The sequence below is a fragment of the Ruditapes philippinarum genome, unplaced genomic scaffold, assembly GCF_026571515.1.
Source record: "Ruditapes philippinarum isolate M1 unplaced genomic scaffold, ASM2657151v2 ctg6318_1_1_1_1, whole genome shotgun sequence".
Classification (NCBI taxonomy): Eukaryota; Metazoa; Mollusca; class Bivalvia; order Venerida; family Veneridae; genus Ruditapes; species Ruditapes philippinarum.
Window position 1 is genome coordinate 34156 of NW_026852738.1, and position 16897 is coordinate 51052.

Sequence of the window (16897 nt, forward strand, 5' to 3'; positions counted from 1 at the left end):
CAACAGATTTGTTTATTGCATCTTCTAATTTTAAGGTAAATTTCATCAAAATTAAAGTAAAAAAATGGGGGGGGGGTAGAATTGTCTGTGTCATTTTTCCAATAATGCGGGGTGAACTGTCTGGTGCGTGAGTTGTCTGGAAAAACTGGCTGACGATGAATTGTCTGGGGGTGAATTGTCAGTAAGCCCTATATACAGTAACGCTTTGAAACAAGAAAAGAAAATAACAAATGAAACTTATGGTACAAAAATTGTTATAAGCTGTAACATATGGGGATTTTCTGCTGTATGACACAAGGAATCAACAATTTATTGAGTCAAAATCAGTTTTGATGGTCCAGACGTAGACAATATGTCGGTCATTTCGAAAACTGCGTGTCATAATTTAAATCGCGGTAAATGTTTTACACTTAAGTTTTTTCATTTTTCAGCTGAAACTTCTACATGTTATTTTGTTTAATTTTAAATAATAAAAATATTTTTACTTTGTATCTCAAAATCTATTTTTCAACAAATAAGAACATTTAGAAAATGATGACTGTTTCAAACGTATTCACAAATTTAATGGACTATTGTTGCTTTTTGCAGAAATTTGTAATATGTTGTTCTGTTTTACGTGAAAATCTAAAGATTTAAAAATATTTTGCATAAACTCTTTGTTGTTCATGTGTACGAAAAAATATGTCAATTCTGACCAATTCTAACACTGGTCACATGAAAATATGCCATTACCGTGAAATAAGTGATGACTCGGAATTAGTAATGTTGAGTATATACCATAATGGGATATCGATATGGTACTATCCAAAATGACCTAGTACAATCACAGGGTCCCGGTACAGTGCTGGGATAGTGTAAACAGTAATTCTAGGGGAAAACTATATACTGTATATAAAATATATAGTCTATAGAATTACCTTTTACACTGTTTTTGTGGGTACAATGTAACGTACGCAGCAAAACTACGATTTTTTAACTCAAAGCAAAAACAAATATGTCAAATGATGATAATAATGAAAACTTGTAACATATGAAGGAATACAATAAGTTCAACATATGTCTTTTTAACAATACGGCCTTCAAGAAAACACAACTATGTCAATGCGTATAAAAATATAAGCAAAAACATTTTAATTGACATACACATCATGTGACATGTATTCATCAGATTAATTTATATTACATATCAAGTAAAATTTGTTTCCACAATTATTATAAAGACGATTTTTTTATAAATCAGTGCTGGTCCTTCCCAGTACTTTTAGCGGGCACCCCTTTTAATAGTATTGAGGATTGAATAACTCTATCTACTGTAAGGAACATGGCAGATATTTTACTGTCCATTTTCTCTGATGTACAGACTGAATTAAACAGAATTTGTCATTTTCAGCTTACTTGAGTTACAGTGAGCAACATTTTGAAACAAAAGAGCCTAAGCAGAAAAAATCCTTGCCGCTTCTTAATAATCGCAAAATTCGCAATTTTCTTTTAGTGAGACCCGTCAACGCAATCCGGTCAACTCGTCCCCTAGTCAACTCGTCCTCTGGTCAACTCGTCACCTTTTTGGTCAACTCGTCCCCTACTTTTGGTCAACTCGTCCTCAAAGAGTCAACTCGTCCCTAATATGGTCAACTCGTCCCCTACGTTCGATCTATTCGTCACTATTATGTTGTAAATCAATGTCTTTAAATAGTACTTTTTATGTAAAATTTATAATGAATTTGATTGATATCGAAATATTAATAAAATAACGTCTTTTTTACGTTAAATTTTAATGATCTTTATCTAACCCACGTGCATAGCTTTGATGTAAAATTACAAAGACAGGTAAGTTTGCAAACATTCAATTAATGTTTAATTAATCGGAGTTTTAATGATAATTAAAACTAAAATTAGGTCCAACTCTTTGATTTTTACCTCCTCCCTGAATGGATTAAAGACTGACGACAGATTTACAGAAATTGGAAGTGCTAAAAACTTTATGTCGGTGCGTATTGATCTCATTATAGAAGGATCGTGTCAATTAAAAACATGATAATTGTTTGTTGTGAAATTGTCAATTGTTTCTGATTTTTTTAAAATTGAATTTCATTGTAATATTATGGTCCATTATCATAGGAGTTGTATAAACATACATGCCTTTTGAAAGAGTTAGTATTTTTTTTTTCATTATTTTTTTTAAATAAAAAATCCGTACAATGATATTTGCCGTGGATATTAACTAATTGAAAACATAAAATAATTACTAAATATTCAATTGCCATCTAATAATAAGTAAAGATTAATATTAAATTTCCATAAATAAATCTTTAAATTGATCTCAAAGAGGAGCTGTATAAAACCGAGTTCCAGAATTTCTTGTAGAATACAAGTCAATATATTGAATGTATTAATTGTATTTAATTCAACATTTTCACATATTTGACCATACACCATCAAAAACAAAGTCGACATTTGGAAAATAAAATTTTATAACAACCTTTGGCACGATTTTCACGCGATTTGTATAATTTCTAATTAAAGACACGCGTTCTTTTAATATGTATATACGTATCCAACCACAGAGGCAAATGTGTCTTTAATCCTGTTATCAAATTACTATGTGTTTACTTTAATAACCAAAGGCACGTGTCATGATATATTTAATTAACAACAAAAAAAACCTCCAAATATTCGCATACAAAAAGCGTCAAAATATGTCAAATTCAGAAATTTTATAATGTATTATTTTAACAGTCTATGATAATTTATTGGGGGGGGGGGACGAGTTGGGGACGAGTTGACTCTGAATCCCGTCAACTATGTCATTAAACGAAATTAAATAGACGAAATATATATATTACAAATACATATGTTTGCTATTATCAATGAATATACTCAATTTAAATACCCTTAAAATAAGAATTTTAATAATACTTATTAATTCTTAATGAATTGAATTCAATATTTGAATTGATAATTAAAACTAAAATTAGGTCCAACTCTTTGATTTTTACCTCCTCCCTGAATGGATTAAAGACTGACGACAGATTTACAGAAATTGGAAGTGCTAAAAACTTTATGTCGGTGCGTATTGATCTCATTATAGAAGGATCGTGTCAATTAAAAACATGATAATTGTTTGTTGTGAAATTGTCAATTGTTTCTGATTTTTTTAAAATTGAATTTCATTGTAATATTATGGTCCATTATCATAGGAGTTGTATAAACATACATGCCTTTTGAAAGAGTTAGTATTTTTTTTTTCATTATTTTTTTTAAATAAAAAATCCGTACAATGATATTTGCCGTGGATATTAACTAATTGAAAACATAAAATAATTACTAAATATTCAATTGCCATCTAATAATAAGTAAAGATTAATATTAAATTTCCATAAATAAATCTTTAAATTGATCTCAAAGAGGAGCTGTATAAAACCGAGTTCCAGAATTTCTTGTAGAATACAAGTCAATATATTGAATGTATTAATTGTATTTAATTCAACATTTTCACATATTTGACCATACACCATCAAAACAAAGTCGACATTTGGAAAATAAAATTTTATAACAACCTTTGGCACGATTTTCACGCGATTTGTATAATTTCTAATTAAAGACACGCGTTCTTTTAATATGTATATACGTATCCAACCACAGAGGCAAATGTGTCTTTAATCCTGTTATCAAATTACTATGTGTTTACTTTAATAACCAAAGGCACGTGTCATGATATATTTAATTAACAACAAAAAAAAACCTCCAAATATTCGCATACAAAAAGCGTCAAAATATGTCAAATTCAGAAATTTTATAATGTATTATTTTAACAGTCTATGATAATTTATTGGGGGGGGGGGGGGGGGGGACGAGTTGGGGACGAGTTGACTCTGAATCCCGTCAACTGTGGCATTAAACGAAATTAAATAGACGAAATATATATATTACAAATACATATGTTTGCTATTATCAATGAATATACTCAATTTAAATACCCTTAAAATAAGAATTTTAATAATACTTATTAATTCCTAATGAATTGAATTCAATATTTATCATGCTTGCAGATGATAGATAAAAATATATTTCGTTTAAGAGTACTGAAAAGCAAATATGGCGAATTACGGACAGGTAATACCAGGAAGTGTTCATATTTTATAATACCCTGGTTCTATAGTCCAATTTTTGCAGCTATGGATTGTTTAGTTTAGAAATGCACATAATCTGAAAATATTGTAAAACATGTATCACTACAATAAACACAGTTTAATTAAATTATAATAAGGAAAGAAATGGTCAACAACAACCAGTTGTATCGATACTTGAAATCATCAGTAAAAACATTATTCCAGAAGGGGATTCCGCTATGACGTCATTCAGTGACATCCCTACCAGTGTTTTGATTTGAAGTCCCACATAATTTTTTTAGGAAGTGGTTAGCCAAAAGATCAAGCCATACATGAGGCACATATATACGGTTAGCCTATACACACAGTGTGTATAGGCTACAGACACTTCACCCCTCAGACACTTCATCCTATGCCCTTTTTTGCAGACAGTTCACCCCTAATTTTTAGAAATTTGATTGAGACACTTCACCCCTCATTTTTTTATTTTGTGTTTAACAATTATTTACAAATGTATGTAGAAAATGTTAAATGCATTCAATAGTGATTGAGTATGTTTATTGTTTAAACATATTTTATTATTATTATTTTATCATGTAACTGACCAAAGACAATGGATATATTGTTGTTTTGCCCTACAAAAAAGCTCATATCTCAAAGTTAATAGTATCTGGGATGTACTATAACATATCGTATGTTCCAGATAGTATAAAGTAATTTTTTTTCTAATTTTTATACTAATTTCAATTCAAGTAAAAGTGATATAACTAATTGAATAATCTTTCTAGTGAAGAGTGTGAACCTTTGTGTGAATTTTCCTTTGATATATATATATATATATAATAAGTATATAATCTCTTTCACACTTACTTTGTGTCTTTAATTAAGAGTATCTTGTTTAATGGAATGAAAGCAAAAACAGGAATACAAAACTGTTAATTAGCTGTAATGAATTATGACTATTGTATTAATTATCATGTATTAATAGTTCAAGTAGTTCATATTCTCTTAATATTACCAGGGAATTCCCCAGGCGCTTTTTTCAGAACAAGAAATCATAGCGCTTTAAAAAATGACCGATATTCCTTACTATTGTGTCTATAAGTTAACTCCAATAAGCCAAATAAATAAGCCAATATACATGTCCTGTGTAGATAATTACCCGAGGCGTATACAAAACCCGATACACTGATTGCCTTTAGACTGTGTGACGTCACAGACACCTGTCATCGATGTCTGCAGACGACTGTTGGTGCACTTTCAGATGTTGTCAATTACCGTGTATTGAGATGGGTGCAATTTTACCGCGGCATGTGTGATATTTACATGTTTCAGGTAGGTGTAATAACTTTTATTATTTTGATAATATAATTGGCATTAATTGACATGCGATATAACAGTTTGATATTTAGGGATGAATGGGTTAATTGTCTTGATATAAGTGTAATGTTCAATTTCATCTTTCACTTTCTTATGATCGTTACGTCTAGGCAGTACTGTAGTATTAAGATTTCAAAAAATAATATGTCTAACATGAATAAGGGAAGCCTAGTTCACTATCAATTTTAAGAGTTTTTTTTGTGAGCAATGTCGTTGAAACTGTCTTAGGATCATTTTGATTTTTAATATATACAAGATAATCGTATTTTACTTGGATTAAACTGCATAGATATTCAGAAATAAATTTGGTTGATGGCTACTTTAACATTGAAAACATTTACGACTGTTCATTATTATCAACTTGCAACTGAGTGAAAACAACAACAAAAACTTTACATTAACAATCCCACTTAGTGACAGCCAATTGGTCATTTTCTTTTTTAATTAAAAATATCTTGTAATCTGTTTCTGTTCACTGAATCCCCAAAATGAAAAAAATATTAATTTTGCAGGCCCTCTTTAATCGAGTCTGTTCATGCACAGCTTTGTGAAGTGCAATCTACTGTCCTACCCCTTAGCATTGGTTTGTCAGGACATACAGGAGCTGGCCAGGCACTTTGGTGTAGATATGGAGCAGTGCTGCAGCCACTGGCACCAGGTACGTGCCAGTCTAGAGGGGACTGATCAGTCAGCCGACCAGACCATGACCTGGATTACTGGCAACCTTTCTACCAGCTCTTTACAGAATTGCTTCTGTGGATCTCCTCATCCCAACCTCTACTGCAGGTAATTATTATTAAATGCATTCATTCTTGAACATTAATGAAATTCCAATGACAGTTGCAGATGTGTAACACTTTGCTAGAAGTTTTTCAACATTTCAAATATAATTTTTTTTACTTTGTTAAGTTTAAACAGCCTGGAAGTTTTAAATTTTCAAAAATTCACAGCAAACAAACAATATAAATAAAAGACATGCGGTTAACATAAATGATTACTTTCATTTATTAATTTCAGATTGTGAGGGAGGATTCCGGGCTGAGTGAGTGAGCTGCCTACTGAAAACAGGAATTGTCTCTCTGTAAAAGTTCTAAACTATCTTCTTGCCGTCTCCCTTCAAGGACCCCCATTAGAATCTTTCAACTTTGAGAAGGCAGTCAAGGCATGGAAGGACAACAAAACCTAGAAGACAGGCCCACTTTTAATGATGTTAATGAAGAAAAAACAACTGAAATATACTCATTTAAATGGGACATACACATACATATAAATGTTGATCACATGTTGTGAACTTTTGTTTATATATAATTGTTTATTTATTTGAATTGTTGGAAATGGAAAAAGTAAATAATAAAAATTAAGAAAAAGTTAATCAAGTGAAAAGCTTTCATTATTTGTTTTAAAACAGCCCACAGCAGTATCTTGACACCTAAAATGGCAAAAAAATTTGACACGCGCTATGGGGGTCAAGAACCCCTCCCGCACCCACCCCCGTCTGATTAAAAAAATGTAGCGCTTAAAAAAAATCCTGGGGAATTCCCTGATTACTGAATAATTTTGTTTAATTAGCTCATATATTTTAGTAATCATAACAGCAGAATAGCTTCAAGTTTATTTGCATCATCAGCAAATCAATTGCTAAATGGCCATTTACAAAGAAAACACATGAAGTATGGCAAAAATAATATAAGACTTACTAGTAATAACAATACAAACTCATACAAAGACTTTCAAGTAATTTTAAGTATAACCCATTGTCTAATAAAATTTGAGTTGATTTAATTTTTGAAGTTTTGGTGACAATTTGTGCCAAAATTTTTGCTTAATTTACATAACTAGTGCTATTTATTTGTTTAATAAATGACAATAGGAATGATCTTTGTATTAAATGCAGGATAATTGTGTCTGATAATGTTGATAAATAATTTATGTTTACTATATTTTATAAAGCAACGATTCATTCATTCATATTCATTTTATTCATTTATTCAATATTATAAATAAATTTAATTTTCATACAATAATACCATTTTAATTCAATTATCTAATCAATTATGAGATAACTGTTGAATAAACAACCAATCAACATGTTGAATAAACAAGGTGACATGCAATAAACACTGAATGGATGAAAATGCTTTGTATATCATTTGGCAATACAACCAATTAACCTAAATTAGCTTTATAAACTTAGTAAAAATAAAGCTTTAAGCAAACTTTTTAATCAAATAATACTAAAAGTAATTAATATAAACATATATAAGCATTATGTTGTTGACTAACTTTACTTTACAGAAAAAAATTGGATGAGGGGTGAAGTGTCTTACTGATTTTGGGGGGTGAAGTGTCTTAAGGGGTGAAGTGTCTTCAAAATTTGAGGGGTGAAGTGTCTTGCTACCCACACGGTAGAGGCAAGCCTGACTTCCTTTTATATCCCAGAAATTCTTGGTTATTTATATCTTATTGCTTAAAGATGCATAGAACTTGTATACTTGTACTGTCAGCCCTTGTTTTAGGGGTCCTACTAACCACTGGTAAGGATTGCTAAGGAGCAAAGCAGTAGTTCTTGGTATCTTTTTAAATGGAGAGGTAGTCCTGTAACATAAGACGTTTTGGTTAGTACTACATACACTCCAACTGACATCTTATTGACTCCTTCATAAGTTTCTTTAGCAAAACTCGCAGCGTTTTTGAAGCCCTACATAAACTGTTATTACTCAATAATAATTCTATATTTTTACTAATAATACACAGAAATATTAAATATAAACCTTTTTGCATAAATATGCAAGAAAATAAATAAATGACTCACCTTTGAATGCAAGAATATCCAATACAATACAATCTAATCCACTTTTACCTCTAATAATAGCGGCTATATACATTTGGCCATGTTACCTGTATACAAATCCTGATAGACAAAATATATGTCCCTTTAATTTTTTGTTGCACATTTTAATATGCAATGATGTTTTAATTTATTGTCTGCATATCTTTTGACTCAAAATATTGTTTTTGTAGTAAATTACGACACTGTATGTAGCGCTTCAAAATGGAAAAGTCAATAAGACATTGGAGTGTATATAGTACTAACGGAAACGTCTTATTATGTTATAGTAACTTATAGGACTAATGGAGAAAGGAAGCTCTTGTGTCATACATTTAAAATCTGTATCAGGGATTTATTATCCTGCAAGTTCACATGTTTGACACAAGTAGTAACAAAAGAGTCAAGTTTAAAAAATATAGAAAAAAAGCAATAAAGATTAAAAAGATTAGAATTATTCTCAGTAATGATGAAAACGTAAATGTAATTGGTTACTAAAACAAGATGGCGGAAATCGATCAATTTGAATGGCCAATCAATCTCCACCAAGGGATTGTGAGTCTCTGCTTTTAAGCTCTTCTTTTTCAATGAAATTATTCAAGCTAGTGCTACACTACAGTCATGCGATCCATTACTCCAGTCCAAAAACTTTAATATTGGCCATTATATTTTTGTATTTCGAAATGGATTGTGGCGTTCACTCATTAATACCATTGACGGTCAAGACTTAATTGAATTTTGGTCGAGTTTAGCTAGAATTGGCTATAACTTTGTTGTTTTTAGGACAATGTGTTAGAAGATCAAATAAAATTTGACCTTGACTCAGATATTTTTGTAATTTTTCATTTTTTTGCTATAGATGGATATAACTAATTAACTTTGTAAGTTATGAATGCAGAATAATCTTATATTTGGGCACAAAAATCACAGGGATAATTAAAGAAAATAATTAATCAACCTTAGCTTGACCGTAACACTTAAGGTCATATCAGTAAATTTTGCTGCATTTGGCAATAATTTGTTATTTATTTATGGATTGGAGCCATCTACTTGCTACATTTTTATTTGAATGATTGCATATATTTTCAGCCTCCTTATGGACAACCTGGTTATGGAGCTCCTCCTGGCGGGCAACCAGGTATGAGATTATCAGATATTCACATTCCTAAGACTTAATGCAAAAGAGTTGTGACTTAAAAAAACTATTTCACACCAAGCTCTACAAATTGAGTGTGCTGGGTTAAAAATTATTAAAATTAAATCTGTGGACCTTAGATTCTGAAGGTGGTACCATTTGTGTGCCATGTGTTCTTCTTTCATGATTAAAAAAACAAAAACTATTGTTACCATATAGGTTATCTGTCAGTAGACAGTTTACATTCAAATCATTAGGAAAGGCTGAGTCTTGAAATGGTTAAATGAAGTGACAGTCACAGTGTAAAGGTGGGAATTGTTTTCACAACCACAAGAAAATGTAAGGAAATAGATGATTAAAGACATTCTGTAGTTTTTATAAGCATTATTATTAATATTTCAATATACTATTTCTGTTATACTGTATAATACAGTCATATATACACACAATATTAATAAAATCTTGTACTAAAGAGGATGGAGCAGAGCTGAAAACTGTATTAGAAAGTCTCTCTCCTTATTTCAGGTTATGGAGCCCCAGGTCAGGCACCTTACGGAGCTCCGGGTCAGGCACCCTATGGAGCACCTGCAGGCCAAGTGCCCTATGGAGCACCTGCTGGAGGTCAGCCATATGGAGCACCACCACAAGGTATGAAGTCTTGAAAAGAAGAGGTGTACAATTTTTGATAAATTAAATCATTTTATAGCAATAGTAGGTTTAAAAGATGTCCAGGTTTTTTTTGGTATAAAATTTAGGGAAAAAAGTTTGGTCATTTTTCCAAATAGAGTTGGTGGGGAGGGTATTACTATGAAAAAGTACAAGCCAAAAGAGAGTGTAAAATAAACAATTACAGAAAGTTAACAGTATTGGCCTATAACATGTTGAAGTAGAGATTACCTATCTATAGTCTGTGAAATTAGGGTTGTCATTCGGGCAACCAATTCAAGAAAATCTGGTTGTCCAAAGTAAAAACTGGTTGCCCGAATATTTTCATCAGAACATCTTCAAGCAATTATTGATCAAATCTGCAAACTGATCTTCAGTGAGAAACAGTCATAAATGTAAGCAAACTAATTGTATTTGATATCTGGCATTTTATCACTATTCGTTGACATTTTGATGAACACTTTCTGCAAATTATTACTTGTCCATCATAAGTAAACTTTTAAAAATTTGTTGTTCGGAACCATAAAATGGTTGTCTCGAGCAATAGGACAACTGCTAATTTCGCAGACTGTGTCTATTGACCTACAGCTTTTAAGACAGATTAGACAGTAGATAATACATTTGTTGTTTGTTATTTTGTGGTCCTGGCAGTTCATTTAGTAAGAATTTTCTAGATTATGATTTTTATCATTTTCAATAGGATGAGATGTTACATTTTCTTGGTATGTTTCTGTACTGATTTGATTTATTACAGGATGGGGTGGCGCACCAGCTATAGATCCACAGATTCAACAATGGTTCATGTCGGTAGATGCAGACCGTAGTGGGCGTATATCAGCATTAGAACTACAACAAGCGTTGGTGAATGGAAACTGGTCACACTTTAACCCAGAGACCTGCAGACTCATGATAGGTTCGATACTTTCTTAAATGGACTTGTCCATGACCAGCTTTTATTTTTGGAACTGTCTATATTTTTTTGGGGGGATATGAAAATATATGAAAATGTAAACTTTGTCAGACAAAGTCTAGTATTGGAGCCTGGTCAAACTGGATAGATATGAAGGCTAACTTGGCCATAAACTGGTGGCAAATGCAAATTACTTATGGTTTCAGTAGGGTTGTGTTAACCTTGATCATAGCAACTTCATTGGTATTCTCTCCTTCCTTTGATTTACTTGAGAATTTATTTTAGTTCAATTCTGCAGGAAGCTATAAGCTTATAGACACACTTTCGAATCCATTCCTGGAACCAACCAGTACTGAGCAATGAGTGTAAAGTTTCTTGCACAAGGAAACAACGACTTGCCGTTGATGGGGTTTGAACCCATCCGGCTAGCGATCATTAAATTACTAGTCCGACACGTTAACCACTCGGCCATGCCGCCACTTCATTGTACTTAAACACACCTGGATAAGAACTTCATTTTGAATATTAAAATATAACCTTGACCTTTAAATCACATTGACTTTTATAAAGTCTTTAATTATTAATGGATTAGTGTTATAAATATTCAGTGAAATTTTCATCGCTGCTTAAAATACATAAATATTGCAATATAAACACAACCTTATAGCTTTTGAAATTTTTCCTTGTGATTATATGCAATGTAACAGTAAGGTGTGTCTGTGATTTCTGTTTTGCTGTTATGTTAAAAAAAAAAAAATCACAAAAGATTAAATTTCGCTTATTTCACATTTTGGAGATGTTTGCTAACAAACATGTATCTAAGTATCATGTAAATCTAAGAGAATTCAAAGCAGAAAGTTGTGTATAATCAGCCTCACCAATTTGACTGATCTGTTGATTTTGCAAAAGTTTGGCCTCACAAAAATGTCTGATTTTACAATACAGTCAGGACTCAATACATCGGAATCCATTATACTGACAAATTCAAATAACGACAGTGAATTGGTGGGAACCAAACTTTTTCAACGTTATTATTATCCGTTATAACGGAAAATTCGTATTCCGACTCCGACACAATAAAATTGGTAACCAAACCTGTTATTTTCTATACAATCAGTACCCGTTAAACTGACACTTGGTCAGTCAAGCGCGCTTATCATTGAGCCTAGAACAAAAGCTGCAATGTGTTAAAACGGGTATTGTACCTTGGTCAGTTGATTGTTACACCTTATTACAATACCAACGTGTTGTTGTCAGCTGAATTTTGTTACACTTGCCAACTTGTGGCTTTTTTATTAAAAAAATGGCAGAACCTCCAGCTCAACGTCAACAGACTAATTTAACTTTTGAACAAAAATACGAAATCATTTCATAGAAAGAAAGTAAAAAGGATGTTACACAAAGTGATATTAATAAGAATTTTGGGCATATTATGTTATACCCCTTGGCATCCGTCCGTCTGTTTCACTTTAGATGTTTATTATAGATCTAAATACATAATGTTCAGATACCAGTGAATAAGCATATCATTACAATTACAATATTATGAATAATGAAATTCAATATACTGACAAATTCCATATACTGACATATCCTTTGGGAACCAACAGTGTCGTTGTAATGAGTACTGACTGTATTTGATTATATTATAATTAAAACAGGAATGTTTGACAGAGATCATACTGGGCAGATTGAGCTTAATGAATTCCAAGCTTTATGGAACTACATTCAACAATGGAAGGGTGTGTTTGAAAGATTTGATGGAAATAGAACTGGGCAAATAGAATCTAATGAATTACACCAAGGTAAAATTATATATTTGGAAGTGTTTTATTGATATATTTTCAGAAGTTTCAGTAACAGATTCCTGTAACAGTAAGGTAAAATCAGCCTATTGGAACAGGATATAACACAGTTTGTAAGTAAAAAGGGCGGCATTACTCTGTCAAAATGCTGTGAAGAGTTGTGAAAAACTTGGTCTATTGTGCATTCTTGTGACTCTACCCTTAAAGTATTAAAAATATGCTTGTTTACTGTTCTACCTACAATGGCCACTCAATATTTGGTTTTTATTGCCTGTGATGATTTAACAATAGGAATACACTGAAATAATGAAATTTAAATTGGTGATGGACAAAGACTGTAATCATACAATTAGTTGCGTATTTTTTCTCTTAGCATTTGTCACAGAGCTCTTGTTATTGCATGTTATTGTATGAGTGAATTTTTTGTTGCAGAGCTCTTGTTATTACATGTTATTGTATGAGTGAATTTTTTTGTCACAGAGTTCTTGTTATTACATGTTTCACTTTTTCTTTCCAGCATTATCGTCCATGGGATATAACTTGTCACCACAGTTCATGCAGATGTGTGTTTGTAAGTTTGACATCCAAGGTCGGCGTAGCATGAAACTGGACGACTTTATCCAGTGCTGTGTGATGATAAAATCTCTTACAGATATGTTCGTGGCGCGCGATCCACAAAGAACGGGTCGAATCACAGTCACTTATGAAGACTTCATGACCATGTCCATCTTAAATAAGCCTTAAATTGATTGATTATATTTAGGGATTATTTTATTTTTTTTTTGAAAAATTATCTTCATCAAAAGTAATAATTATACAATTTACTCATTTATAATAATTCTCTGTGTTGTGTAGCTTTGAAGTGAGTGGTAGAATGATTCGTAATGTAGATGAAAGGACATAAATGTATACAATGTATATATAACTGTAGGGAACATGTTGAATAAAGATTTGAATGTGGTGTTAATGCAAAAAGACTTATATTTATGAATTTATAATCACAACTAACCGGAATTAAAATGGACAGATTACAGGTGTTTTACCTATACTGTATAAGAAAGTTTCTTTTTGATGTCATACCTTTTTCTTCTCGCATCTTTTTTTGTTTTTAAATTTTTGATGTCTCAAAAGTATGATCAATTGAAAGTATGACAATGTTGTTTTGTCTTATTAATTTGTGTGCAGGACATTTTATGAAACATTGTTGATGTGATGAACAAATGGCTAATTCACTGAACATTGAAAGTGATCTTTGTCAGTGAACAAATTTTGTAAAAGTTAAATCTGGTTGATCAAATTATTTAGAATCAAAAAAGCAATTTTGAGCCATAATTAACAAAAGTTCAAGTGACTATTTACTAATACTTGTTTTACACTAAGAATCTGAAATGTGATCAAGAACTTTACTTCTGTTATATTCTGGCAGTAAGAAAGATTTATCTATAGTCACCATTTAAGAGGCAGGCCAGTCTGATATTTAAAAACTCCACTGTGCTCAATTGCTTTGCTAAATTTTTAGCATTTGATACTGTAATCCCTTATACTCAACTTGGACTGTTCCAAATGCAAAGCAGGACAAGTCTTTTATATGAATTTAGCAGTGTAAGCCTTGAAACAAATTGATTGTTCATTGTTATCTAAGTGCAGCATCTTTGGCTTAACCAAAGTTGATTTTTGAATGTCTTGACAAGATATTGGCACAATGTATTTACTGGTACTCATTGCTCATGTTCAAATTTTAAAACATGGCGGCCATTTTTGAATTTTAGGATTTAATCAGATTGGGTTGTAATAGGAATAACGGGGATTTGGGGCAATTGTCGGTGAACAATGGAATGATAAATAGAAAATAGCCTTACACATATGCACCAGATAATCTGTTGAACTTCTGGTCTGTTTCTATGTACCAGTAAAGTGCATATAAATTTGTTCCTAAGATATTGACTGTTTTTTACATTATTGTGTTTTGTTTCATGGATTGGTCTTTTGGGCAGGATTTAAAACACTAACCATGTGAGCAGCTGAATTTGGGCATTTAATTTATTTAATTAACTTTATTGTTGAAAATGCCTGTTATAGGTACTATATAACATTCAATATCTATGATACTGACTGGGGAATATTTTATACATGTACATGTATCTACATTTTATGAAATATACTATTTCTTTTACTATTTTACTTTCCTTTGCATTTGAAACATATTGTATCTGTAAAAAATGACTCAAAATAAATTGTTGCCACTTTTTGATTTTGTTTTGCATTTAGCTCTTCTAAATCTCTGTACCCTCAATGATGTTGACTGTGCCCTCATTGATGAGGACTGTGCCCTCAATGATGAGGATTGTGCCCTCAATGATGTGGTTTTAGCCCTCAATGATGTCAATTGTGCCCTCAATGATGTGGACTGTGCCATCAATGATGTGGATTCAAAGTCGATTTTGGATTCCTTTATGCAGAGAAGCTAATCAGGTGGGAAATGGAAGATTGATGGCTCTACTTTAGTTCCTGCTTTTGTAATGGATGGTAGGGGGGCATAAGGTGTTCCTCTGTCACAAAATCATAAATGTTGCCATTGAATTTGGTCGATTACTGTGTTCCATAAAACTCGTAGGACTTTATTCATGTTAAATTGGCTAAATGCAATTCTTAGGGTCTGGCATGTTACTTGAATGAGCTAGCTTGATGACTTCATGGAATTATTTGCTCCAGGGTTCTGAGAATTACTATATCCCCACTTATCAAAAGCTGTACTCATTTGAGGCTGTCTGTTCAGTTGTCTGGCTATTTGTGTGTGTTTCTCTGAAACCAATTTTGATATTTCATGGGAGTAATTGACATGAAATCTACTTGTGAATATTGCAAGAAAGTTGATCTTCACTTGTAAATGACCTTCACTTTCAAGGTTAACTCCTTGATTTCTGCTGAAATTGGCTCTAATTGGTAATAAATGTTATTAATACATGTATTGTATTCATACTTTTAAAATACATTCAAGTTGGACCTTAATGGTACAATTTATTTCTGATAAATTGGCCACCTTTTTCATTTAAGGAAAGTCAAAACAACTCCTCCACCAAGTGACCTTGATTGTAAAGGTCAATTTAAATCAATGAATTTAGCTACACTATTGATACATCCATACCAATACCTAGGATCAAACTATCAAGTGGAGTAGTTCATGTTTGACCTTGACATCAAAGGAACTAGAAAATCAAAATGTATTTTCATAAAATAATGGTAATTATTTATAAGCAAATTTGATCTTGGACAGAAGACCGTCATGTGAAGTTATTTAAGTATGACTGACCTTTGAATTCCCTAGAGACTAGCTCAGTGATAGTTCTAGTTTAATGCAGGCTTTCTGAAATTTTATGCCCCCACAATGTGGGAGCATATAGCGTTGCACTTGTCCGTCCGTCTGTCCGTCCCGAAATCTTGTGAAGGCAACTCCTCTTAAACCGGATGGCAGATTTTGCTTAAACTTACAGGGATGAACAACCTTAATGTGTAGATGGTAGGAAAGGAAGGAATTTTCGCTGCAACCAAATTTAACAGAATTATGGCCCTTTGTTGATTTTTTCACTATATACTATGTAGAAATTTTGTGAATGCAACTCCTCTTAAACCGGATGGCAGATTTTGCTTAAACTTACAGGGATGAACAGCCTTAATGTGTAGATGGTAGTAAAGGAAGGAATTAATGCTGCGGCCAAATTTAACAGAATTATGGCCCTTTGTTGATTTTTTCACTATATACCATATAGAAATTTTGTGAACGCAACTCCTCTTAAACCGGATGGCAGAATTTGCTTAAACTTCCAGGGATGAACAACCTTAATGTGTAGATGGTAGTAAAGGAAGGAATTTTTGCTGCTACCAAATTTAACAGAATTAAGGCCCTTTGTTGATTTTTTCACTTTATACTATGTAGAAATTTTGTGAACGCAACTCCTCTTAAACCGGATGGCAGATTTTGCTTAAACTTCCAGGGATGAACAACCTTAATGTGTAGATGGAAGTAAAGGAAGGAATTTTTGCTGCGACCAAATTTAACAGAATTAT

The 16897-nt window shown here is 32.0% G+C and overlaps 1 protein-coding gene across 1 annotated transcript; it reads left to right on the top strand.

The window, feature by feature from the left end:
• The first annotated feature begins 4016 nt into the window (after positions 1-4016).
• LOC132722849 (peflin-like) lies at positions 4017-15080 on the top strand. The gene is made up of 6 exons (XM_060707437.1): positions 4017-4113; positions 9406-9454; positions 9977-10099; positions 10872-11030; positions 12689-12832; positions 13350-15080. Exons 1-6 carry the CDS (start codon positions 4096-4098, stop codon positions 13574-13576), a joined length of 720 nt encoding a protein of 239 aa, XP_060563420.1. The 5' UTR covers positions 4017-4095; the 3' UTR covers positions 13577-15080.
• The last annotated feature ends 1817 nt before the right edge of the window (positions 15081-16897 follow it).

Bases quoted from the DNA above. Each gene is read 5' to 3' on its own strand.
- LOC132722849 (XM_060707437.1), top strand. The intron at 9,455-9,976 runs GTATGAGATTAT...TCCTTATTTCAG, and splicing joins TCCTCCTGGCGGGCAACCAG to GTTATGGAGCCCCAGGTCAG. The intron at 12,833-13,349 runs GTAAAATTATAT...TTTTCTTTCCAG, and splicing joins ATCTAATGAATTACACCAAG to CATTATCGTCCATGGGATAT.